At 36.4% G+C, this 27,692-nt stretch overlaps 1 protein-coding gene across 7 annotated transcripts in view; it reads left to right on the forward strand.

The window, feature by feature from the left end:
* Positions 1-27,692, forward strand: part of Ide (Insulin degrading metalloproteinase) — a 442,696-nt gene that overhangs the window by 405,382 nt on the left and 9,622 nt on the right. For all 7 annotated transcript variants that reach the window (XM_089232551.1, XM_089232550.1, XM_089232552.1 and 4 more), the window contains 3 exons: positions 7,020-7,167; positions 15,608-15,669; positions 19,171-19,344. In XM_089232551.1, coding sequence (XP_089088677.1) covers positions 7,020-7,167; positions 15,608-15,669; positions 19,171-19,344 — 384 coding nt within the window. The remainder of the gene's footprint in view (positions 1-7,019; positions 7,168-15,607; positions 15,670-19,170; positions 19,345-27,692) is intronic.

Below are 27,692 nucleotides of genomic sequence, written 5' to 3' on the forward strand. Positions count from 1 at the left end.
TCGTGGTGATTGCTTCTTCATCAACAGGTGGCTGGACGACTAGAGGCTCCGTTATAACCGGGCCCTCTAGCACCTTAACTTTTTCCTGTAAAGCTTCGACCTCGAGTTCCAGCCTTTTCCTATCCAAGCACCCTTTACAATTGAAACTATTAGCTACTATACCCCTAGACCAGGGAAACCTCCCGTCGCAAACTCTACACAACACTAGTCGAGGTCGAGGCATACTAACACTATTGCTAAAGCTAGATAATAATAATAATAGTTAAAAATAGGAAAATAAAAAACGGTAACAGGAAATTAAAATAATGTAAAATACATTACTATGCGAAATATACGTAAGAGATTGTACAAAAAAATTATGTAAAATAGAATGTACGAAAAAATTATGTAAAATAGGATGTATGAAAAAAATACATAAAATAGAATGCTCAACACTAAATCACGAATAATAAAATAAATATGTATATAAAGAATAGAACACACTCTAAAAAAAGTATTAAGCTACAAAGTACAATTTTTACTTATTAGAATTAGCTAACTATCTCAAATCACACTAACACTACAACTATAGGCCCAAGTGGAAGGAAAAACAAAGTTATTGAGAGAACCTGGGAATAAGTATACACTGTTTGCTAACCCTAACGTCCAAAAAACCTACGAATTTATATCAGAGAAGCGAGAAAACACAAACCTGGCAAAAATTCAATGAAAATGAAATGCGAACGAGAAAAAAAAGATTTAAGTCGATCGAAAATACACAATGAAAATTTAAAAAAATTGAGAGCAATATAGTAAAAAAAAAACCACTTATCTTGCAATCCAACGTGTTCTAGAAAAAACGAGAACACCACAGAATATGACCCAAAAATAAACAACACGCTAAGTAAAACTCGCGAGAACGAAGAAAAACACAAAGAAAGACACAAAATGGCGCAATGACGTGACAGATAATCCTTCGGTAATCCCCGGCAACGGTTTCGGATAAAACTAAAACTGTAAAGAAAAAGATAAAACTTTATCCTGTAAAGATGATATTTAACGGGGTAATTTTCATTAAGAAAATTTTTCAAAGGTGTTTCTGGTATTCCGGGGCTGGACAAGTGAAAAGCCAAATTTTTCCATTGCCTTCATTTGACTATTGTGGAACAAATTCTGAGTGAGGGTATGGTCCTCCATCCTAGAGCAGGACCTCTAGGCTAAGAACTTTTGCAGGCCCCCTCCCAGTCAGATTTCTCACGGCCCCTTCTATAGTTCATTTATAGTATGAAAAAACCAAAAAATTATGAGAATTGTCCCGGGCTCTTGTGGGAGCCATGGGTGAGGGAACCAAAATGCACACATGCCCCTTGTAATAGAGTACAGAGGTGGTGCTTGGCCATGCTACCCATTGCTGCCATACGAGGCACTGCTCAAGAGGACCCTAAATCCAAGGTGAATGGGTAAAAAAAAGTTTTATTTGCTCCTCTCTTGGGGCCAAGTTTTTGGAGCTTCCTGGTTTCACTGATAAATGGCTTCATTGGAATGGAATTTGCCTGAATAGACGGGTAGTCTGATAGGCTTAGGTCAGTTTTTTTACTCTCAGACCAGGTAGACAGGAATGGGGGTTAGTTAATGATAGTAATAACAGTATTGATGGGGAATTGCCCATCTCTGACTTGGATGGCTTCTCGATTGACACTGAATTACAGGGCAAATTGAAGTTTGTGCTAATAAATGCCAGGAGCTTAGTTAATAGGAAAGATTTTTTTAGAAACTATGATAGCTTTGGAGGGCCTAGATCTTAGCTATTACAGAATCATTGCACATCTCAGGATATGATACTTTAAAAAAAATAGATCTGGTAGGAAAGAGGGTGAAGTCTTATTGTAGTCATAACCTTATTGTAGGCATTTGCTATAACCCACCAAATCGTGATCCAAACTACATCTCCAAGCCTAGTACATGTGCAAACATAAGAGGGTAGTAACGTTAGGGATTTTAATTATCTGGGTTTCGATTGCGAGAACATATCGGCTAGAGATCAATATGAGAGATTTTCGATAATTTCTTGTATCAACAGGTATCTGAAGCTACTAGGGTACTTCTATTTTGCATTTGATTCTCACTAGTTCCAAGGATATTGTTGAACATGTTTTGGTTGGAGACAATTTTTTTCTTCTAGTGATCCTCAGGTTGTTAGCTTTTTTTTTTGTCGCTTCTTTGGAGATAAACCTAACAATAAAAAATTGTTCTGAAGAAGAATGGTTCGAAGAATCCCTTGTTTTTGAAGAATCAACTTCAAACCTTCAAACTTTTGAGGGAAAGGTTAGCGGTAATTTTCAAAGATGGGTTGATATCAGTGGGTGTGGTAAGTGAGGAAGAATTCAAAACAAATCTCTCTCCTGATTTTCATGATGCCATACCCTTTGTTATTAAAAAGTGGGTTTGTTCATCGCATCCCTGTTTCACTGATAATGTGTGTAATTTTTATCTTGAAAAGAGAAGAGCATTCAGAGAATACAAAAGTGGAAGAGGTGAGCTGTCATCATTTACTGAGGAAAGAAGAGCGTTGAAGAAAGCAATAAGGGATAGTAAAAAGGAAGTTGAATCTAGTATATCAGATAACATTGTCTCTGACCCAAAATTAGGTACGTCAATAACAGATATAATGCAGGGACGACTACTACAAACCATACATCCACGTCCTACACATTCCTCTATGGAATTTCTAACGAATCAGCACATGCCGTAATATGTGTTCTTAGTGTATGAATGGCCCTAATGTATTTATGTTGTTGAGTTGCGCGTGTTTCGTGTTCATGCTGCCATCTGTTTTCCATTTTCTGAAGTAAAGATGGAAATGCTTGAATCTTTTAATGGGGTACTGTTGGCCAGCCCCTCTTGATAGGAGGGTTTAGGATAGAAAGCAATGTAGGCATGTGTTGTGCCTTCAATGACTTTTTTGCATCAGTTTTTAATAGTGAAGGGGATATTCAAAGTACCAGTGTAACATGGGGTGACAAAGTCCTTAATGAAATTCATGTGGAAGTCTTAAAACTTCTAAAAAATATAGGTGCAAGCAAAGCTCCAGGACCGGATGATATTTTTCCTAGGGTCCTTTGGGGAATGTGATAATGAACTGTTGGAGCCAGTTGCACATACTGATACTTAAAATGGGTAGTAGAGAAACAGTGTGAAACTATGGTTCAGTGAGTTTGATGAGCTCCCTCTTGAAAATTTTGGAAATTATTATCAAAAGACAATTGGTGAAGTAGATCGACGAAAGTGTGATGTCGGGAAACCAGCACGGGTTTGTGATGAATTACCACAGAAGACACACCACCATGCCAATCTTGACAGAAAGCTGTTTTGGCAACCCTGGAGAGAAAGGGGGGAATCTTTTTCCTTTGTGTGGGTGGGAGTAAGAGCGAGGTGAACACACACACAACCCCACTAGAAACATGTAAAGATGTCCTTTACGAATATGTAGTTGTCAATTTTAATTATCCCAACACTGATTTAATTATAATGAATAAAAGTGATTGGTTACTATTGAAATGATGAGTATTGGATTGAAAAGGCAATATTTTTCACATTTTTCGAAGACAAAGATAATTCACATTCTTGATTTTTAACACAACGAGCATGCTTATTTAATCTAGTTTTTGTGGGTCTCCTTGTCTGTATTATGTAACCAAGAGGGCATGGAATGTAATAAATGCTGCATTGTTTATTCTACGGTATCATCTTTAGGAGAGTTTGAAATTAAAGTTTTTAGTGGGCACATCTATGGTTATTAGGTTAAACTTTTTAAGAATCGGTTTGATCTTGATTAAGACTATTGGATCATAGGGTATACTTTCTTTTAGTGGCCTCTCTGTGATATTTTCTGAAGTAGTTCCTCTTGTAGGCTTCATGAATTTTCTACTAATTTCGTCAACAATTTTGGTGTTTAACCCCCTGTCTTTAGCAATGGTTCTGATGGTTTCTAGCTCACTATCTAATGTGTTCTGATCTGAGCAGATATTGAATGCCCTCGCCAGTGGCGTAGCCAGGTTTTCGTCCATGGGGTAGCGAAATTGTGAAAGGCGCCATTTTTTTTGTTCGTGCTTAAGGTGCAAATTTAAAATTACACATTAGTGGAAAGAACTTTAAATTTCCTTATTTAAAAAAATCAAATTTATTTTGTTTTCAGTTGATGTTATTTTTAAAATTAAATTACCTTTCAATTGATTAATGTATTTTAATTTTTTAATTAATTTAATAATTTGTGTTAATTGCATTTTTAACTGGGTTGCTGTTTTTTTTTTAAATATATGACATCCATAATTTTATGGGCATCTTTTTATCAGCCACCTCGTTGGGCATTTTGCCTGTTGTGGCGTTGTATTTGTATTTGTATTTAAAAAAAATGTAAATTTCATTTTATGTTTTGTGTACTTATACAAATGCAAACACCAAAAACAAGTGGGAAGTTACCCTAAAAGGTAGTTTGAAAAAAATTTAGATTAAAATATAAAAAATGATAGGAGAATAAAATAAAAAGGAAAAAAAATATATATTTTCCTCTCTCTAAAATTATTCCAAGATATGAAAGTGCAGAGAAATCTTCACATGTACACTACTTCTACTCAATCGTGCATGTACTTCCAAGACATTTCTCTTATGGAATTTCTAACTAAATAATGCATGCCGGAAAGTTCTTTCTTATATTATGCGTAGCCATAATGTATATATGATGTCATAGTTATGCATGGTTTCAGTTCGAGAAGTTTTGCCATCTGTCTTCCATATTAGAAGTAAAACTGGCAGATGCCTGAAGTTTTTTGTGTTATGCAAATACCACGGTGAAAGCCTGCCTGCTCTCTGCGGGAAGGCTTTCCAAACGAAAGATCTGTTAGCAATCGTACCTAGAAATCGAAAAAAAAAAAAAAGACTCACTGCAGCCAACCACCACTGTGCCACTAGTGGGGTTCAAACTGGGATGAATCCATCATGATGCCCACGTGATTGCAATGGTTATCACATACTACTAGATTGCAGACGCACAAGCGGAGGGTGGCCTGAGTCCAAAAAGGTTTAGGAACCACTGCTTCAAACGAATTAGTGTGTGCCAGAAATTGTCGCATGTGTCCGTAATCTATTTAAGTATCTCTGAGGCGTATTTGTAATGCCACTGCTCATCTTTTGAATCGAAGTGAAAATGGCAGGTGTATGAATCGATTGAAATATTTTTTACGTTCTATTATCTATTGGGTGGCTCATCGCCACCCATTTTTGAGGGATGTCTCAACGCGTTGGTGTATCGATGCGTGCTCATTCATTTTTTTTGTAGTGGGTTTTTTTACATTAGGCCAAGGGGTTCTCAAACTGTGCACCCCGACACCCTGGTGCGCCTCCAATCTTCGTCAGGGGCACAAAGGTTTTTCGAAAATATTTTTTGTTAAACAGCTCTAGGGAGCTGGCGGAGCTTGCGGATAAGCATTGAATAGAGGAAAGGGGCACCTCGGGTGGAAAAAGTTCGAGAACCTTCCCGCGTCAGGCTATTCTGGGCAGTCACAGATAAATGATGACGAAGTCAGGGGGCACGGGTGCCAAAATTTTAAGAAACACTGGATTAGTTGGAGGGGAGGTATACATGCATGAGTTAACAAACACACCGGCACACTGCTGTATATGCGTAATGATGAAACAAACTGATTTATGGAAAAGAGAAACTACACCATGAAAAAAGACAATGTTTCTGTCATATTTCAACATAAAATTATGCATTATCACTGTATAATATAGTACAATATATTATCGTACAAATATAGAAGACTATAATTTCCTCTCCCATTCTCTACATATCAGAGCGCTATTGCGCCAAGATTATAGGTTTTTTTATTTACCCACCTTTAAGAAAAACTCTTCCAGAATCCCCTCTTGTGCCCCAAAATCTTGGATTTTTTAGGGCTCAAAATAGCTGTTTTCTATCTCTTCCTAGTCTTTGACACACTGCCCTATACACAAGCTAGTAGCTCTTGCCAAGACACCTGTAGATAACGTGGCATTTCTAGGCACTATGAATCTAGCTAAGTCCCCATAGACAAAGTGGTATTTCTAGGAGTTCAAATTCTACCTAAGACGCCCAAAGAAAAGGCGATACTTCTTGAAGCTTGAATCCTATCCATTACTTCATAGGTTCAGTGGTCGGTCCACAATAGGTTCCCGTGCCTAATTTCTTCAAAAGGCGCCTTAGTCAATGCTCTTGGTGGCCCTTCAGAACCGAATGGGAATTTTGTGAACGCCATATCCTCATACCTATGAAAGGTATTTCTAGGAGCTCTACCGAGAACGACCAACAGCAAGAAAAAAAAGTTACAGCTAGAAGCGGGCAAGATTCTGCCCTTTAATAAAGGTGAGGGAACAGAGGCTGATCTGAACATACTTCCAGATGAAGAGCTTGAGAGCAATTGTCAAAAATGGTAATGAAAACCCCACTTTCTTTTTTTTCCTTCTTCTCTTAAGGATTAGTACGAACCCAATCACTGTGAAACTACAAGAGGTGCAAATATAAATGTAGATTTTTTTCCCTTACTCACATCATTTTAGTCAATGAAGGTAGAAAATGAAAAAGTCAATATTTTTCAAGTTTTTTTTAAAGATCAAAAGTCATTTAGAAAAATAGGCGCCAATGTAGGCAAAATTTCGATTGGGGGAGCAATCGCTCCCTCTGCCCCCCCCCCCAGCTACGCCACTGGCCCTCACTACATAAGTATGAAATGCTGAGAGTTTCTGTTACATGGGATGACACCATCCAAAATGAGATGATAGTGAGACAGAGAAAGGCTTACAATAGACAGAGGTTTAGAAATGTGATTTCTCCGTTCAGTTACTGCAATAAGTTACCACAAATCTCTTGATGTAGTTGCACCTTTGAGAAGAATGGTGGATTAAAATCAGGTTTGATTGTATTTCTCTATCTGGGTGTGATTTAATTGTTATTTCTGTATTATGTGTTCTTAAAAAAAATTTTCATTACCTTTTTTTATTTTTAGAAATATATTCAAGACATGAGTGACAAGGAGTTTGAGCAGTACAAACAGGCACTTTCAGCATTGCGTCTAGAGAAACCTAAAAAGTTGGGTCTACAATCAGCTAAATATTGGGCTGAAATAATGAGACATGAATATAATTTCGATAGAGGTATTTTTTACCTTATAAAGTAATTTTTTTTTTGGTTTCCAACCTTCTTTCATATTTTTATGCAGAGTGTTCACTCTTATTGTTATTTAATAACTGATTCCTCAACTGTTAGTTTCTGATAAAGTTTTCAATTTAATAAAGGAAAAATAAGCATTTTTCCTTTTTGATGTGAAGTCCGGAATTTTTCAAATGAGTTAACACTATTTTCAAATGTGACGCTAACTCATCATGAGATTTGGCTCTTATGAGAAGGTCATCAAAATACGAGACCACCCACTCAAGGGGTAGTACTTTGATAATGCTCTGAAAAAGACCTAGAGCCTTATTAATGCTGAATTGTAACCTTTTGACCATTTTTCTCCAAATAATGTTTCAAATATTGCCTCAAATAATTTTCGAAGTTATTCAAACAAAAAAAAAAGTTATTTCTTGAAATGTTAAAAAATTGATATGTTCTCTAGATCTTATAAGTCATATTTAGCAAAAACTTATTCGCGCGTACACTGATGTGTGAAACAAAAAATTTATCTGCTTATGACCATGATTGACAGAGTTATGAAACCTTTAAATTTGGGAATTTTAGGTATAATTCTCATCAAGAAATGCTTTATTCCAGCCAAGCTTTAAGATGCCAAATAAAAATTTAGCTAACATAATTTTCTTATGATTTCCTTGAATGAAATAACATAAGGAGTTAACAAGTTTACGGAAGGTGAATGCGCTCATATAATAAGCATGATCTGTATTTATACACATCACTACATAATAATCTCGGTCCACTTGGATCACGGATACACTTCCTCTCAACAACACATTTAAACACAATTTGCGCACACTTTCACAAATATTGTAAATGGTAAAACAATTATTTGGCAACATGCCAGGTGAACTGGACAGGTTCACCCAACACAACCAACAAGGATCATTGGAAATTGAATGACAGGAATTATTTACCAACGGATGTCCGTGGCCATCCTGGCAAATTCTCGAAAAATTCAACTACTTCTCATTTTTATGAGGACCCTTTTCTATTGAGGCCCCCGGGCCGTGCACAGGTGGGCCCATGCATTAAGACGGCACTGAACAGTGGGCATTGGCAATCAACAGTTCCAATTTTGAATCACTGTTTTTAAACTGAAACTGCACCTCAAATTTTCCCACAAGTTTTATTGATTTTTTTGAAAATCCATCAAATTCATGGAAGTATGAGATATTTTGGGTCTGTTAGATCCAAACAAGGACAAAAAGTATCGAATGAAATTATGGAATAGTACGATTCTGAATCATCATCATTTTTTTGTCCCATCAATCATTTTTTTGTCCAATTTTGCACAAATATTTTGTTTGAGAGAATTAATTTGAATTACGGTATTTAACGAACCATTTAATTTTTTTTTAAACTTAACGAGAATTCGATTTTATAACTTTTTCAATTTGACCTTTGAGTCCGCATGATCTATAAATTACATTTTTGAAATCCCAAACGGCTCAACCATGAATTTCACCACAACCAAAACAAGCCTTTTTGAATTTTGAAATTTGCCCCTTCTTTCCTGCATTTCCACCTTATCCACAAAACCCATGTTACAACCACAAGCACCCATTTCGGATTGCATCTCTGTTGAGCTTGCAATGAGGCCCATTCATTGACCTAAGCTCTAGACACAGTGGTTTCAAGGGTGAATTCTGATTCAGCTAACAACCGCTTCTGAATAGCCCCATCACCAATCGCACAAATGAATTGATTTCGTAATCACTCTGCCAAGGTTGTGGCAAAATCGCAATCCCAGCAAGGCATCACAGTTCTGCAATGTAGTCATTTTTCCTCTCTCTAGGTTGCTGCATGCATACATGAAACATAAAAGTACAATAAATGATAGATTCTTTCGGACTGAAATGATTTTTTGAGCAGTAAATAAGAAATCATAATCATCATGAGATTTATCGGCAACTGTAGCCAGTGCAAACAGTGAACGAATTATACTCAAGGTCTTTGTTTGCAGTACTGTGATCAAAAGATGCACATTTCAACTCTGGTGTATCAATGCAATTTGCCTCAAAAAAGTAAGTTAACTTTTCCCTATAAAGATCCCATGAGGAAGGATCCGAAATGTCAAATTCACACATTGATCTTATGCATGCCATAATTTTCCCCTTTTTTTTAGACTAGGGAGAGAGGGCAAGAGAAAAAAAATCCTGAATGGCCAGAGCAACGAAATTGAATGATTGAAATATCAGAATTATTGTCTTACCTCCATTGAGTAGTAACACCCGAGCCGGAACAGACAAAAAATTCCACCAGATCGAGCAGCATCACCGGAACAACAAGTCACAGGATCGAATTACTATCTCGTCGCCATGGTTTAAGAGACGGAAATGCAGTAGTTAAAAATATTAATTTATTCAAAAAGTATAACATGATGTGAAAAATTAAAAATGGTTAAAAGAGTTAAGACACTGTAGTATTGAGTGGAAAGCATAACTGAGGTGTGTGTTGTGCAAAGGAAGATCTTCCTTTATATAGGTGGCTCGCTATTACGATATATCAATAATGTCATCATGGTCGATCGCCAGCATCTGATTTGCATATCGGATCGCAACAACTTTATAGGATTTTTTCTGCAAAATCAAATTGTCACCAAAATCTGTATCTTCCAATCCTGAATTTTTGTTGAATATCTACATCGACAAATGCTGATTTCAGTGATATGCTAGATTGGTTTTCGACACAGCACCAATGTGGTGGTTGTTGGTCACGAGCACCAATTATGTTGTGATGGTTTTCTCTTGTCACCACTCAACTTTAAAATCAAAATTAAATTTACATTGTTCACGAGACCAATGTGAGTGTGTTTTTGTGGTACTCTCTCTCTCTCTCTCTCTCTCTTTTTTTTTTTTTTAAGAAATGATATGAGATTTAGCCTTGAGTTGAAAGGCACCAAATTATGTGGTCGTTAAAAGTTACTGAGTACTATTTAAACTGTGACGGATCCCAAAAAAAAAAACTTTCAGCCTGGTCATCAAAATAGTGGGGATACAATTTTGCGTTGTTGCCATTGACCACAACAACTCTTTGTGTGTCTGTGAGTAATTTTCCTGATCAAATATGCACTAGAGCATTTTAACCTTAACAATTAAGTTGCCAACAAAAGAAATGAATATGTCAACACACACCAATTTAAGTTTCAAACATTATATTTAATTTTAATTCTTATATATATTTTTCTCTGATCTCACATTTTTATCAGTTTCTGACAAAATATTAGCAATTCAAAATTTCGACATCATGTGTCAACCGTGAACATCAATATAAAAAAAAACAAAATTTCAACTGAATCCCTTCAAAATCAAATACCATTCACACAACCAAGACATTTAAAAACAACAACAACAATGATGATGCTAAAAAGAAAATCCTTAATTTTAACTTTTTTTTACTTATCAAATTTTAGTTATTTGGGTGCCTAAAAACTATCGATTTTGAGATTTTTGCCCAACCACTCGACTCGAACCAAAACAAAAAAAAAGAAGGAAATTTTACTCACAGTCTCCCATTTCAGGTCACATCATTTTTCTTGACAACCGGATTTTTGACCGATAGTTCATTTTAACTGAACATTCAGTTTGGACAGTTCATCTTCCTCAAAAAGTCATCCTTTGACGTGCGCGAATCTGCTTGGCCACCAGATCTTCATCTTCCTGGCACAACGGTTGACCTTCCTTCCTGGTTCACTACCACTCCGGGTAGCATGGACCTAGACCTCTACTTTACTGCACACCAACTCCGGTCATATATCGCCATACAGCAATTTCCAACCAGTGGAGTTGGGTGGGAAATGAAGGCTCCATCCATATAGGCTCTCTAGGTAGGTAAAGAACGTGCTTCTGATGTTCTATGCCAGGATTCGAACCCATAGACCTTGATGGTAACCTTCATAGTCTAGTGGAAGACGAGCATCTTTACCACTGCACCACTCGGGCACAACCTAGACCTCTGACCGGGACTGCCTGAAAGCCTTCCTTCCTGGATCAGTTATTCCAGAGCAACTGATATGACGAGACGATTCTCTGCATACTGGCTTGGTTTGTAAAGATGTAAGTTTGTAAGATGTACAACTACATCTTCAAGAAATCCTTTCTATGTTACGATTATTGGCAGTTCAGAACTAGAAGGAGTTTGAGTGACTTGGGACTAAGTTTCGTGGGGGGAAACTTTTCTTACGCGAGGGACCGCACTTTTTCGTACCAGTGGTCCCGATGAACTGCACGCCTCCAAAGTTTTCCGGTGTTAATATGAAAATCGAGTGATGGGCGGAGCTTGTGCATACGCACCCTCTAATTCGTCATGCAAACTGCGTCATCTAAACTTTTATCCACTCATATCACAAGATGCAAACCAAAAGTAAAACAGGAAACCAAAAGAAAAACATTACAGGGTATTTAAAAAAAAAAATGAAATGGCTTTCAGCAAAAGTTTTAATGGCAACAATAATTTTCAATATAAGATTTAAGGATTGAAAGCATAAATATTCATCAAGATCAAAAAAATTTACATCATTGTGTGGGGAAAAAAATTAGCTTTCCAACGATATGCTACACGATATACTTTCATTCATGACTAGTGGCATGGTAATTTTCCGGGCCACAAGACAAAGAGAAATTTAAAAAATTAAATTAACAAAAAATTTTCACATTAAAAGAATTAATTCACACACATACGATACTTGTTGTGAAACGTCCCACTGTATGATCATTTTAGAATTGACATTTCTGTTTCCTATAACATTTAAAATATTACAACAAAACACAGAAAGTACATTTGTTTTCTTAATTAGTTTTCAGACAAATTAATTAATTAATGTGAAAAATAATCATCTATGACTGACTGCGTTCCCTCAATCTCAAATTCTGACGAAAAATTTCATGTTTTAGATACGAAATCGAGGTATTTTATGCGTAACAAAAATGAAAGAAATAAATTAAAAAAAAAAAAAATTCTTCCTCTCTCACTCCTATATGAAACATTTCATGCAAGAATATGAAAACTGACTCATCAATATGGCTATTTCTTTGTGTCTCTCTCTCACACAAAGGAAAGAATATATTATTTTAGAGAACACACATTTTCTCGTTCAAATTAAATTGAAAATTCTCAAAATTCACTCAGTGGATCCGAATTTTCCAAGGATTATTTTTGTGGAGTCAAAAAAATTCAAAGACATACAGTGTGAACAAAAAAGAGTGCGTGTCCACTCTACACAAGTGATCGGTGGTTCCAAATTTGGACATTTTAGGATATTGGACGGAAATGAAAACACAAGAGGGAAGAAACTAAACAACCACGAGATTCATCTCAGCCTACCACATTAAAAATAAAGACAGAAGCCTAATAATTATTCACACGACAAACACAATTATATCTACATTTGACAATTTTACTTTTTACAACATATTGTTGCAATCCCAGGTTAAGTTTTGGAAATCCAGAAATGTGCACAGACAACAAAATAAATTGAGGATAATTCTTTTCACAAATTATAATTTATTCAAAACAATTCAAAAATGAACAAGTTAAAGAATTAACAAACATTCATATTTGCTGGTTATCATTGAATTTTTGATTCAAAGAATTAGAGTTCTATGTTAACTATTAACAGTTAGCTCGAAAGAGACATCTATAATGAAACGAAAGTTCAGATCTCACGAAATATCAGGACTCTTGATGGGCGTTATATCTCAGATGATATCATAATCGATCCTCCAAATCTTTCTTGATCCTTGGAACTAGGCATCAGGAATTTTGCACTAATTGTTGAAGTCAGGTGTTTTCAATGCAAGAGACGAATCACTGTGTGTAGACAAATGCATTAAGATTTCTTCACTGCTGTTGAGGTTTTCACACACACATATATCCAAAAGGCAAGAAGCATAACTATAGGGTCGCAGAACAGTCCATTTGTTATCTGGAGAGGAGCATACCCCCTGATTTCACTTCAATGACTACACACTCCTAAACTACCTCAAAAATAATTAATTAGTCAATTGAAGTTACATATTTAGTTAAAACAACGGTCAGTCTCTGGCTTAGGATTAGCAATAACTACTAATCAAACTAATTCTACTGAAAGAAAAAATGAAGAGGTCTATCTGTAGACAACATAGGTATTTATAAATCTAATCAAAAATGATTTTTTTGGACCAGTTGTCCTGCATTAACCACTCCATCTTAACCATGAAAATAATGATCTAGTTTTCAGGATTTACACAATTTCTCGGTACAAACTTTTTAAAATACAATTGTTGAATGGCAACAAGTGTATTTCATTGTTTTCACTATGTTAACAACTGTATGAATACTGGGAGGAGGCCAGCGGTCAATCCTCTAAAGAACAAGCGAGAGTATAATAATGTACTTTAACAATTCTTTATAATACTAATTACAAAATATGTGTTAAGACCAAGGTTTATGATTATTAATATTTCACTATTGGATATATGTGAGAGAATAATTTAGATGTAATGTCGACCGCCCGACATCCGGCCCAATTCTTGCTTGTTAGTTGGAAGACCCGACCCTCTAACTGCCAGTCTTACCAAACTGTACTGGCCCAAGTTGGAATGCCAGTGGGTACCTCGGGTGGTTTCCGGTTGCCAAACATCCCTGGGACCTAAAGGAAGAATAATCTTTCATGTAATAAATTTAGAATTAAACCTGATAATGTTACACAGAACTCTGATATGGTTTGTTGTAGGCTCTTTCGAAAGCTGATGGAATGGACAAGTTTTTTGTAAATTTGACTGGTTGTAGCTAGAAGTTGCATAATTGACGATTAAAAATTTTGGCAAAAATTCAACTAGGAACTTTGTCAACGCTTCAGCTCGCCACTAAATCCATATATTTCTAGACATTGTGTCACTTTATAGAGTTTTCTTTACAAATATATGCTTATAGTTTGCATGCAGGTCCTTCAGAAACTTCACAAATTCAGGATTTTTCAGACTTGCCAAAATCAATTATCCACCACAACTCGAAAATGGTTCGAGATAGGACAGGGTTAGTAGGGTGTTTCATGTTCCACTTCGGCTCATCTATCACTATCACCCCATTTTGTTTGGCAGAACATTTCACGTTCACCTTGTATTTGCAATAAGACCAGTTTAAGGGATAATAAATAACGGCAATATTTTGAAGGAAAGACTTTTTCTGGATATCAATGCGCAGGTGAACTTGGAAAGAAAAGTTTGTTAGTCTCTGCTAGGAATAAAACTCCAGTCCTCTTGCAATTTGGGCAAGTACACTATCCAATACACTACAAGAGTTGATTTTGCTTCTCTATAACATCCACAATAGCATGGCACACATGAAGTAGAGATTTAGCAGCCTCCCTTAACTTCAACAAATGACCTCTAGATGGTGCCAATAGCGTCAGAGATGGTTTTTCTCAGCCCAATACATCATGTGCCACACTATTGTGCCTGTTATAAGAAAAGCAAAGTCATCTCTCATGGTGTATCGAACAGCATATTTGCTCAGATTGTAGGAGGACTGGGGATTGATTCCCAGAAGAGATCAAGCATTTCTACGTTAATGACCAGATAGCCTCTCTCCTTGATGTATTGAGTTAAGAGTTAAGAAAAATCCATCTCTCTCTCTCTCTTTAATATTTTGAATGTTAATGTCTTGAGTTTTTACTCTGTGAAATTTGTTTTGAAGCAGGAAGAAATTTTAATATATTATTTTTCTCCAATTTCATGTGTTCTGAGGAGAATAATTATCAATTATTTTATTGCAGTGTATACAGTTGGATCTGCTTATAATGAGCTTGTTTTTAGTCAGCGTCTGGATTTAATGAGCGAGTTAATGCATTTTAGTGGGTACAATGTTAATTGTATGGCAATCCTGTTGCTTTTAGCAAGCAGGTTTTCATGGTAGCTTAGACTTGATGAGCAATTTGGAAAGAAAACTGGAAAAAAATGAATACAAAAATGGGAGAGCATGAAACACAAATGCAAGGAGAACCACACAAAACTGTTTTGGTTTCTTTTGCCTCTTTCATAATATGGAGATGATACAATTGATGACATATAATTCAATGAAAGGCCTATCATCTCATTAGGTTTATTGTCAATGTGCAGGAACAGCAATATTTCCTTCTAGAAAGGAAGGATGAAGATAAGAAACAGACCAATGAGAATTTTTAAAAAGGAGGCTAATTCATCCTTTGCTAAACTTTCAGTATGAATGTGTGTTTGAATACATTCCATTTGTTTGAATGTGAGGATCATTAGAATTTTTCTTTCCCTGTGTGTGCGAGTGACTGTATTTAACAATAATTTTTGTGGGGAACAAGCTTCCCGTTACAAGCGGGTCCGATTGTGTTTAATTTACTTACATCATCAAAATATGTTAATATCTTTTCCCCATGTATTTATTTTTCAGATAATGAAGAAGTATCTTGCCTTTCCACTATCACAAAAGATGACTTGTATGTTTTTTTCAAGGTGAGAAAATTTTCATATATCTCTATATGTTTTCCTCTATCTATGTTTTTTCTCTTAGTTTTCATATGTCAAATTAAGATTTTACTTTTGTAATAATGTGGGATGGCTTTCATGGTCACTCCCATGCTCACACACTCTTTAAGTCATTCACATGCTTGCACAATATTTTGGTCACTCACATGCTTGTACATGCTCTAGGTCACTCTTTTGATTGCTCTCTGACATGGTTCCGTGCTGGGTCATTCTTTTGATCATTTACACCTGTACATATGCTCTAGGTCATTCATATGCTTACACTTACTCTAGGTCACTCTTTTGGTCATTCACATGCTTGCTCATACTCTAAGTTGCTCTTTTGCTCATTCATGTGCTTCCAAACTCTCTAGGTCACTTTCTTAGTCATTCACTGACCTAGCCCCTAGCTGTGTGAGCAGAGGGGGATTTATTGAGGGTTATACAAATTTTGCAGCACACTTCTCTCATTCTCCTCAAATTTTGCTATCTCCTGGCCCGCTGAGCCCCCCCCCCCTGCAAATACGCTACTGACTTTACATGCCTTTCTAGTTAAGTTGAGGACTGATTAAATATTCAAGATTACTTTAAAAAAAGTGATTTTCTGTGGTTTAAGAGTTAAGCCCGCACTTTGTGTAAGCAGCGAAATATGGTTTCCAGATTTTTCAAGTGTGATTGAAAATTGAGACTGTAAACTACAACGTCATTCAAGTAGAAATCATCACATTTACTGACCAGATGGTCATCATGTATTGAAACAATTTGTTGAAGCTGGTTCAATTATTTCATCTTTCGACATTTTCTCAACTTGTTCCTCTACAATTATTTTTTCCACCGAGGGAGAGAAAATCGATTGTGATTGACAGGCTTTTTTTTTACCATCAGTTATGATCTTATGCTCAATCATGTGAGTCCTACCGGGCATATTTCTAAATGAATTTTGAAATTTGTATTACAATTTTGACAATTGATCTTTTTGATCGGAATTAAACTCAGAATTTTGTATCAAAGCATCAATTTTTTCATGTTTAACTTCACCCTTGTAGCACAAAAGTCCTCTCTTTAACTCATGATTTTTGCATAGCTGCCAAGTCTCCCGAATTTTAGCTTCATCCATTGACCTCCCGAAAAGTTTGAATCTCCTGAATTTTTACGAAAATCACAAAAAATCCCTAATTGTCCATAAAAATTCCCTACGTCATTTAAAAAGAATCCGCGCTTCTGGAAACAATCCCCTAAGGAATTTCTTGTGAATTTCTCTGTTTTTTTCCCCTTTCGAAATGATGTCACACGTCGTAAATAGGGAAATTTCTTTTTAAGGAAGTTTTACAAACCTTCTGATGCAAAGCTGTATTAAAGAATCTCGAGCCGCTTTGCTGTAGGGAAATATCTTAGCAGCCAATATTCCTGGATAATAATTGCAGATTATAGTGATGCGCATGTGGTCAGAACTTCCGCTTTTGTTGAAGTTGCGTACGTGCGATAACAAAACATGACTACTGTTCCTTTCATCAAATGTTCCAGAAAATGGCAGACTTTTTCTTTTTGTACAAGTTGTGTTGCGGACATAAACGTCAACCATGGTGGAAAGACTGACATCATCACCCATGTGAAATCAAAAAACATCAAGCAAGTGTCACAAAAAGTCAGTGTTCTTCAAAAATTTACGTTTTTTTTCCTTCATCTTCTGATGATTTTCGGGTCATTCACGTAGAATGTTTGTTCGTTCACATTGTTTCTGATTGAACATAATATATATATTTTTTTACATCACCATTGAAATTTTTGCCTCCAATTCACTTGTTTTTTGCATAGGGATTTTATTCCCAAGGCATTAACCTCCATGCGTGTATGCTACAATCAGAGGAAATGAAATTGCAGATACATTGGCAAAAGATGCGACATCAGTAAAATCCCTATTTTATTTGGAAAAAATCCCTTTTGTATTTATTAGGGAGTGGTTTTAGTATAAAATACGGGTCCATGCGAAAATCTCCCTAATTTTCATTTTTAAAAGTTCATTCAAAAAAGTTTTTGAAATCCATGCTAATTCTGCTTGACTTAATACATTATTACCTAGCAAAAACAATCCAATGGAACTCTAGTGATCAGCACCAAATATTTTTTAACAATAGTGTTTTGTATTTCCACTTGAGTCCGAAGAACTCCAACAGGTCGGTAGTGCTCACCAGAAGCCAATCAAAAATTTTCACCTCTATCCAGTTGTATCTGGTTATTATGAGAACCCACTCGTCAAGCTAGACAAGGCTCCAGCCCTGGGGCCAGGGACAATTTTCACACTTGTTTTTGCTTTTTCACGCTATAAATTCATTATAAAGAGGCCCGTGAAAGATCCCAGCCTAGGTGCCCTGCTTCAGGATATGGGGGCCATGCAGAGGCCTTCAACCTTTTTGCAGTTGTGAGCACTGCCTGTACCCAACATCAAAAGAAGAGCATCCTTACAGTAAGTTTGATATACGAATTCATAAAATTAGACTGATTTCAATCCTTGAATGCAATTTGTACTAGGTGTTTAATTTGAATGTTGATTGAGTGCTCGTGAGCACAAAATCGGACATGAGCATCAAGCACTATGGGTACTTCAGGGAGCACCATGGTGCTCGCAAGCAATGGGTTGAAGATGCCTGCTCTAGGATCTGTTTGAGAGTTTGAATTGAAAATGGAAAATTACCTTTAAACTTTAGTCCTGATAGTTTCATCTGTATGAAATGGTTTTTGAGAGAAGTGGTGAAAAACCAAATTTTTTACACGACCCTCAATCCAAAAATGACAATTTGAATTTTCAACTTTTTTGTGTTTAACCAAAGATTTATTCCTTCATCATGTACAGAAAATTTTGTCAAAATATCAGAGGTTGGAATTGTTGATTTTTCCATTTTTCACTTGAAAACAGTAATAAGTACTAAGTAGTGAGTCTTTTTGAAGAGGGTTTTACAGAACTGGATATGTTGGCTCATGAACAGTGATAAAAATAAAGAATTTCAATCATAGATATCTTGGAAAAATATCCTCCAAAAGAATTTTATTACTTTCGGATGCTCTTTGTGAAACACCCTATATACATGACAGCAACGTATAAAAAATTAGTGCTCCATGATAAAAAAAATTTCTATAATGTACTCCATGATGTAAAAAGTTTGGGAATAGCTCCATTTTATGAACTTATGTATATAACAAAATTTTTATGGGAATGCTCACATTTTCATTGATTGACTCTGCATTGAAAAAATTGTCTCAACACATTTTTCCATAGAATCAAGTGACTTCATAATATAGAGATTTGAAACCTAAAAAAAATATTTGCAATGACTGATTTGACGTAAAAATGATTGAATAACAAATGAAGTATTTTCTGCCTAGAAATTACAGCAGATGATCATTATATGACAAGTAGTGCCTTAATCACTGAATTGTTGGAGGAAGAACCTTCTTTTATATAATTCCTACAGATTTATGTTTGTCTTATAGGAATTAATATCATTTGATGCTCCAAAAAGAAAGAAATTGTCGGTACATGTTGTATCTTCTTTGTTAGAAGGCAGCAATTTACAAAATGAAGAAGATACTGGTTTCATTTGTGAGGATACAGAAACTTCTGTTAGAGATTTAGATGGATTGATACCTCCACCTCCTGCATTTAGGGTATGTATCTGTTCTGTAGTATCTTTGTCAGAATGATTTAATTCATTTGCATTTGCTAATTTACGTTCACAATTATTTATCCTGTATTAATGATAAAGTTTCTTTACCTTTTAAAAGACCCACACCTTTGTATTTTATACTCATATAGGGTATATTTGTTGCATTCATTAATTCAGTTTACTAATACAGTATAACCTCCCATAACAGCTATCTCTACTCTAAACAACGATAACCCATTAACAACATTCACATTTCCTTGAAATAGAATGCATCCCACTGGATTAACCAGTCAACTGTCCGATTAATTTCTCCGAGCGTTACCCACAGTGCCCACTTTTTTTTGAAGATGCACATGCTTTTTCCCTTTTTTTTCCTTTTCTTGGAAGTTTGAAATATTTTTTATAGCATGTTTTTTTATAGCTCGAATGTGTCGAGACATAATATGACACCCCAAAAGTGGGGAGGGGCGGTCATAATGTCCTGTGACTAAAAGAAATGTTGTTGATGGATTTATGTGGAACCATAGTAGTTGAACCTTTGCTAAAAGATATATGAGTAATACAGCAGATACATCTTCGCAAGGGAATTGGAAATCGAAAAAAAAGGCAATGGGGATGCAGCTTTGCAAAACGTAATAGTAATAATAATCTCAGACCTTGAAATATAATTGTTCAACTCCATCTAGTGATGAGATAATAAAGTAGAAGGATGGCTGTACAGAGATGGCAGCACATGTATGACAAGTTATTTCGTCATATCTATGTGAAAAAGACCGAAAAGTCTGTGTGTCTGCAAATGCAGCCTTAACCACTTGTCTGGTGAAAAAGACCGAAAAAAGTCTGCGCGTCGGCAAATGCCGTCGTAGGCACCAACATTACGTATGGCAGCGACGGCAAATGCTGTCGTAATCACTTGACTGGTTGACATTGAAGGATAGAGACTTGGTTGGCTTGGATCTTATAGCCATTACAGAATCTTGGGCAAACGATGGGGATGAATCTTTCTCACACATCTCAGGATACGATACTTTTTTGAGAAATAGATCTGATAGAAAAGGGGGTGGAGTGTTGATGTACGTGAAATCCTGTTTGAAGGCTAGAGAGTGTAACGTGCAGAGAAGTGATATTGAAACCATATGGGTTGAACTTGAGAACAAAAGACGTCATAAACTTATTGTTGGGGTTTGTTACAATCCACCGAATAGGAATCCAAACTACATCGCCAAAGTGCATGATTAAATTTCCTACATGTGTGAGCGTAAGAGGGTTCTCATACTGGGCGATTTCAATTACCCAGGTATTGCTTGGGAGAACCTTTCATCTGGAAATCAGTATGAAAGAGACTTTCTTAAGTAGGTGCTCGAAAATTTTTTGTATCAGCATGTATCAGAAGCCACTAGGGGTACTGCTATTTTGGATTTGGTTCTTATTAGTTCTGAGGATCTTGTTGAATATGTTTCGGTGGAAAAAGAGTTTTCTTCCAGTGATCATCGTATAGTCAGATTTCACTGTAACTTTTCCTCGGGTAAGGATGATAACGAAACACTGGTTCGTTGTTTCCGGAGAACTAACTTTGATGTTTTGAGAGGAAGGTTAGCGTAAGTTTTCAAAGACCGGTTGGAATCAGTAGGGGTGGTAAGTCAATGGGAAGAATTTAGTACAAAGCTGTCCTCTGTTTTGCACGACATCATACCCTTTGTTCAAAAAAAGCGTGTTTGTACATCGCACCCTCTATGGTTCACGGATAGCGTGCAGAACCTTTATCTTGAAAAGAAAAGAGCATTCAGGGAGTATAAAAGTGGACGAGGTGACCTATCATTGTTTACTGATAAAAGAAGACTGTTGAAGAAAGCGATAAGGGATAGTAAAAAGGAAGTTGAATCTAGGTTGGCAAATAACATTGGCTCTGACCCAAAATCATTTTTTCGATACGTCAATAATGGATGTAAGGGGACAGTTGGTCCCCTCTCGATAGGAGACTCTAGGTTAGAGAGCAATGTAGGCATGTGTAGTGCTTTCAATGACTTTTTTGCATCGGTTTTTAATGGAGATAATGATATTCGATGTACAGGTGTTGCATGGGGTAATAAAACCCTCAACGATATTCAGGTAGAATACGTGGAGGTCCTAAATCTTCGAAGAAATGTATGCGCAAGCAAAGCACCAGGACCAAGTGATATCTATCCCAGGGTCCTCAGGGAATGTGCTAATGAATTGTTGGGGCCAGTCGCGCAGATATACAGGAGTAGTGTTGCTGAGGATACCGTCCCAAGAGATTGGAAACTTGCTAACGTTGTTCCGATATTTAAGAAGGGTAGTAGAGAAGCGGTGTCCAATTATCGTCCAGTGAGTTTGACGAGCTCCCGCTCGAAAATTTTGGAAATTATCATCAAAATGCAGTTTGTGAAGTGGATAGAGGAGAATAATGTATTGTCGGATAATCAGCATGGGTTCAGGAAAGGGAAGTCACGTGTAACTAACCTCCTTTGCTTCTATGATCACGTGGCCAAGGCTTTGGGTAAGAGCAAAAATGTCAACGTTGTTTACCTTGATTTCCAGAAAGCATTCGATCGGGTCCAACATGGCAAACTCTTGAAGCGTTTACATGAGATTGGAATTGGGGGCAACTTGCTGAATTGGATAGAATCGTGGTTAAGAGATAGGTAAGTGGAGTTACTCAGGAAAGTGTCCTTGGCCCCATACTTTTTTCCCTTTTTATCGATAAACTCGATCAGGGTATCGATGGGATTACAAGCAAATTTGCAGATGATGTGAAGCTAATGGGGGTAATCGGGAATGAAAGCGATAGAAAGTTGCTCCAGACCAACTTAAACAGGATTGCAGCATTGGCAATTGAATGGAGCATGATGTTTAGCGTTGATAAGTGCATGGTCGCTCATTTTGGTTCGAACAACCCACGGTTCTCTTACGAGTTGAATGGTGTCACTATCCTGGATACAACTAGGGTCACCGATTTGGGAATTCTCATTGACAAGTGTGTGACGATCTCCGATCCGAGATCGCACAACGATCCTAGATTGTACATCTCCCGGGGAGTGACATCATCTTCCTCACGTAGAAGTATGTTTTTCGGCTACGTCACTGCACTAGTGCGGAGAGAATTTCTTCCTAGTATGCAAATAAGCCTAGATGGTGCTTGGAGCACTTTAACTTGTATAAGAAGGTGTAGCTCCTTCTTACTTGCGTGTTTTGTGATTTGTTTGCGGGTGAACACTACTGCTGCTCTAAGATTTCTCCATCTTTGGAAGCGATCTGCCAAATTATTGCTGAGGTCTCTGTAAAATAATGGATTGAACTTTCCCCTTCACTGAGGGTCACCTCCACCAGAAGTTACCTATGCCGAGTTGTCTAATACTCTTCTCAATCTGCTACGCTGGGCCAACCTACCGTTCTTGAACGCTCTTGCTTCGTCATCATCTGATGAACTAAATCCAGCATTGGGAGTCTATGCATCCATCTCCACCGACTGGAACCTACGGACTCGTCGCCGAACGTTCTTCTCTGCTGACCGGATTCTACGATCGTTCGCCGCTGCCTATCGGACCCTACGACTTCGTCGCCGCCGCCGTTGACTGCTCATCGCCGCTAATCGGGTTTTAGAGTTTCTTCGTTATTAACCGGCCCCTACGGACTCGTTACTACCTGTCAAGAGGATTGAATGTTTGTGGACTTATCTAGACCCCCTCGAATTCCCCGACTCGTGAAGGTGATTAACTTTTCAGTTCAGTATTCTTTGTTAGAAAACCCAATAAATTATTTATTCATTGCCAATGTGTCTTTGCCTGGTCACTTGCAGCGATGCATACAAAAACCCTTAATGCAAAGAAAACGTTGTAAGTGGCTTAGGTTTTCTGAACATTGTTTAGCTGTGGTCAAAAAAGTGAATAGAATGCTTTGTCTCATTTTCAAAAAGGTCTCTTCGCGTTCTCCTAAAGTCACTCTTCCACTTTTTCGAGGATTAGTTCATCCTGGACTGGAGTATGCTGTAAGGTTTTAGAGACCATACCTACAGAGGGACATAGAATTGGTTGAAGGGGTGCAGAGAAGAGCTACGCATGTCCTTATTGGCACACGGGGCTTGAGTTATGAAGAGAAACTTCATTTTTTGAATATGTTTACATTGGATGAACGCAGGTGTCGAGGAGATATGATCGAAGTGTTCAAAATTTTCAATGGGATGGATAGGATGAACCATGAACTTTTAGTACACTGCCAATCGACTGCTTTTACAAGGGGACACCAGTATCGATTGGTGAGGGACAATGCAAGGTTATGGTGTCGCAGGGAATTTTTCTCGAATAGGGTTGTTCATAAATGGAATAGCTTACCCGCGGAGGTAGTAAATTGTAACACAATTGACATGTTTAAAAAGAAATACGATAAACATGTTGGGGTAAATCGAGAATCTATCCATTCTTAGAATAAGACAACCATAGGTATTCTTTATGGGCATTGTATAATATTTTATCATGTGTATATATTGTTTATAATTTGTGTTAATTGCATTTTTAATTTGGTTGCTTTTTTTTTTTTAAGTATATGACATCCATATTTTTATAGGCATCTTTTTATCAGCCACCTCGTTGGGCATTTTGCCTGTTGTGGCATTGTATTTGTATTTGTATACAGACACCCTGTCTTCAGTTGTTAGTGAAAGTTGTTGCCCTGTGTCTCCTGAGGCCAGCAAAGAAAAGTCTACATTTCTAAATGCAATATTCACTGAGATATTTGAATTAAAAAACAGGGGAAAGCTGGGAAAGAAGAACAGCATAAATAAGGGAAAGAAACAGTCTCTGTTAGTTTTTACTGTTCTTTCCCAATTTTTCAATTCAACTACCTCAGGGATTATTGCACTTAGAAATGTAGAATTTTTTGTTGGCCTCAAGGGAGACAGGGTAACAACTTTCTAATAGGATTTTTAGGACAGAATGCCCATATAAAAAGTTAATTTTTTTGTTAACTTTAATTTTAATAACGTTACAACCCTTTGCAACATGAATGACGTTTCTGAGCTTTCTACACGTTATTTGAATACTTTTTATGATTGGAAGTATGCCTTTAGGATCAAGGGTTTGCCCGTAAAATATGTCAAAGAGAATTAAGTTAATAATCCTGTATCTACCATGAAATATTGTTAAGTTGTCAACCAAATGCTTGGGATCTGGGATAATGGTATCGCTTAATTGAGGATGACTCCAGGTTGTTGTGAATCAGGGAGTTTTTTCTAATAGGGTTGTGAATGCACAGAATAACTTACCTTTTGTTGTCATAAATTCCCTGACAATAGATATGTTTAAAAAGAAGTATGATAAGCATGGTGAAGAAATCGAGAAGCTATCCATGCTTAGATGATGACAGCCATACTTTTATAGCCAGAGTATGATCCCTTTAATGTTTTTCTTTTGAGTTATTCTTTGAGTTATTCCTAAAACTTGATTTACTGAATTTAGGCTAAAGGAGCATGTTTTTTTGTATATTTTTTCTTTATGCATATATACAGGGTGTCCTGCAAGTGCTTATTCAGCCTTTATCGGAGTTTTTGTTCTTACCGAGATAAGATCTCAGTAGGTTTTGCGGTTTATCATTCAGTGTGTAAATTCATCTGATATTACTGATATATATCCCTCTATTTTTTCTCTGATTAGACAGATCATTATGCAATAATTTGTAAGCTATGTCTCAGTATACCCACTTCAACTATCAGATCAAAACAAAGTAATCAACAAACTCAGTTTAAAAAACTTGATTATCGGAAACTTCATATTTTTCTTCAAAATTACAGTTTTTCATTCAATAATATTGACCCTTCTAATAATTTTGAAGAATGTTTACTTAAACTTGTGACAATAGTACACAATCACACTAGATATATTAATTATAAAAACAATAGATCGCAGCTGAATCCTTGGATCACTCATGAATTACAACACCTGACAAAAATTAAGCAAAAACTATTATAAAACACGAAAATTTCTATTCGATATCCCATTAAATATAGCCTATAAAAATGTAAAACTGGTCAAATCCAAAAAAAAATCTGCTAAACTTGAATATTTTTCCTACAAATTTTCAAAATGTAACACTCCCACAAAACACTAGAGATTCATTGATGGTATAATTAATGAAACTGATGGTCATAATAAACTGTTTTCCTCCGATTCTGATCTTATTTCTCTGGCCCAAAACTTTAATTCCCATTTTGTTAATATTTCCCCACTCAATATCAACATAAATGATGATTTTAAGCAATACATGAAATCGAACTGTCATTCAATATATTTTTTTCCAACAACTGCTGATGAAATCTTGACAATTATTAAAAAATTACCCACTTCTGGATCCTTTGCAGAAACAATCAACACCAAGGTCTTTAAAATTCTTCCATACAATATTGTGAATACTTTCTCAGATTTAATAAATATATGTATGGCTAGTGGTGAATTTCCGAGATCTTTAAAATCAGCTAATCGTAATAAATTTGAATAAAATGATTTATAAATGTGGAAATCCAAATAATTTTAACAACTTCAGACCAATCTCAGTATTACCTTCTATCTCAAAAATATTTTAAACAATTATCAAAATTATTAAACAATTATAAAAAATTTATTTTTATTATTATTTTTGTTTATTTATTTATTTATTCGATATTATTTGAAAAATTACTGGTGAGAGATTCAGAATGATAACACATGCACACATAGTGAGGTGAAATTTTAATGAATTACCTAATATTAACGTAACGAGAGCTCTGATCAACCATCATAAACAAGAGTGTTTGTCATGGCGGATAATTCGTGTGGTACAACGATTACGGTTTCTGATGACAAAATTCAGTGCAGTAAATGTAAGAACAGTTTCCATTACAGAGATATAGATGGCTTCTTTCTCAGCCAGAGATATCAAGGAAACAGTTATTTTCCGGATATTATGCTGAGGTGAGCTCGGAAAGAAAAGTCATCACGTCTCCACCGGGACTCGAACCCAGGCCTCTTGCATACCTTGCAGCATAATATCCGGAAAATAACTGTTTCCTTGATATCTCTGGCTGAGAAAGAAGCCATCTATATCTCTCTAAACCGTCCCACCCGGGGGCCATTTCCTGAAGTTAAGAGAGGCTACTAATGCCTCTACTTCAGCGCCTCACGACACAGTGCGTGAAATTAGGAAGGCAGATTCATGTGTCTCCAGTGGTGTAGATGGTAGCATGCTTGCCCGGTATGCAAGAGGCCTGGGTTCGAGTCCCGGCAGAGACGTGATGACTTTCCTTTCCGAGCTCACCTCAGCATAATATCCGGAAAATAACTGTTTCCTTGAGTTTCCATTACAGTTGTGAAAATTTGCTTCGCAAACCCTGAAGAGATCGCCTCACAAATTGGATCTGTCTTAAATGCAAAGAATCGCCCAAACTTACTACGAACGATCTGACTGTACAACGAAACCAGACAACTGCATCTCAAAATACTGAAGAACCATTATCCATTGACGACATTCAAACTGTGTTTCCATTCAATGTTGAAAGCTTACCGGAAGAGGTAAAAAATGTGGTTACCGTAATCAACGAGGCATTCCAATCTCATATCAAATCGTTAAAGACATTCATATGTAATCAATTCAGAGAACTAAGCGATCAAAACAAAATGTACCAGCTTCAAATAATCGATATGCATGAAAAACAGCAAGAATTATCCTTTGAGAATTCTCAGCTTAAATCTGATGTTAAGAAACTACAAATTGAAATCGGTGAACTCCAGCAATACTCCCGTCGACGCAACGTTGAAGTCCAGGGTCTTCCCGAGACAGAAAATGAAGATATAAGTATTCTGAAAGAGAACTTGGTGAATTTAATTGAACCGGAACTGATGGAAAATATTACTGTGATACACAGAGTGCCTACTGTGAAAAGGACAAAATCAAGCCCATTATCATTCAATTTGATAAAAAATCCAATCGAGACTGTTTTCTGAGAACGGCCAAGTCCAAGAAACTGCTTGCCTCATTAGTGGACAGCAGACTTAGACCTACATAGATATATTTCAATGAACACTTGTGCCCGTATATGAAAAATGTGTTTTACCACTCTATAATGCATAAAGAAGAGGCTGGATTTAAACATTGTTGGATCCGTGACGGTAGGATTTATATGCGTAAATTAGATTATTCCAGGGTGTTCAGAATCACCCATGTGCATGATTTAACACACGTTAACTGATTTTTTAATATGAATAAAAATTTCAAATTGAACACCCTGGAATATCTACAAAAATTTTTAACCGTCAACAGTGATAATCCCAACAATTGTATATTGCAGTATAATTCTGATTTCAA

This window comes from Pholcus phalangioides, unplaced genomic scaffold, assembly GCF_987345545.1.
Source record: "Pholcus phalangioides strain wild (caught in Gottingen) unplaced genomic scaffold, Ppha-v1.0 ptg000007l_1, whole genome shotgun sequence".
NCBI classification, from domain to species: Eukaryota; Metazoa; Arthropoda; class Arachnida; order Araneae; family Pholcidae; genus Pholcus; species Pholcus phalangioides.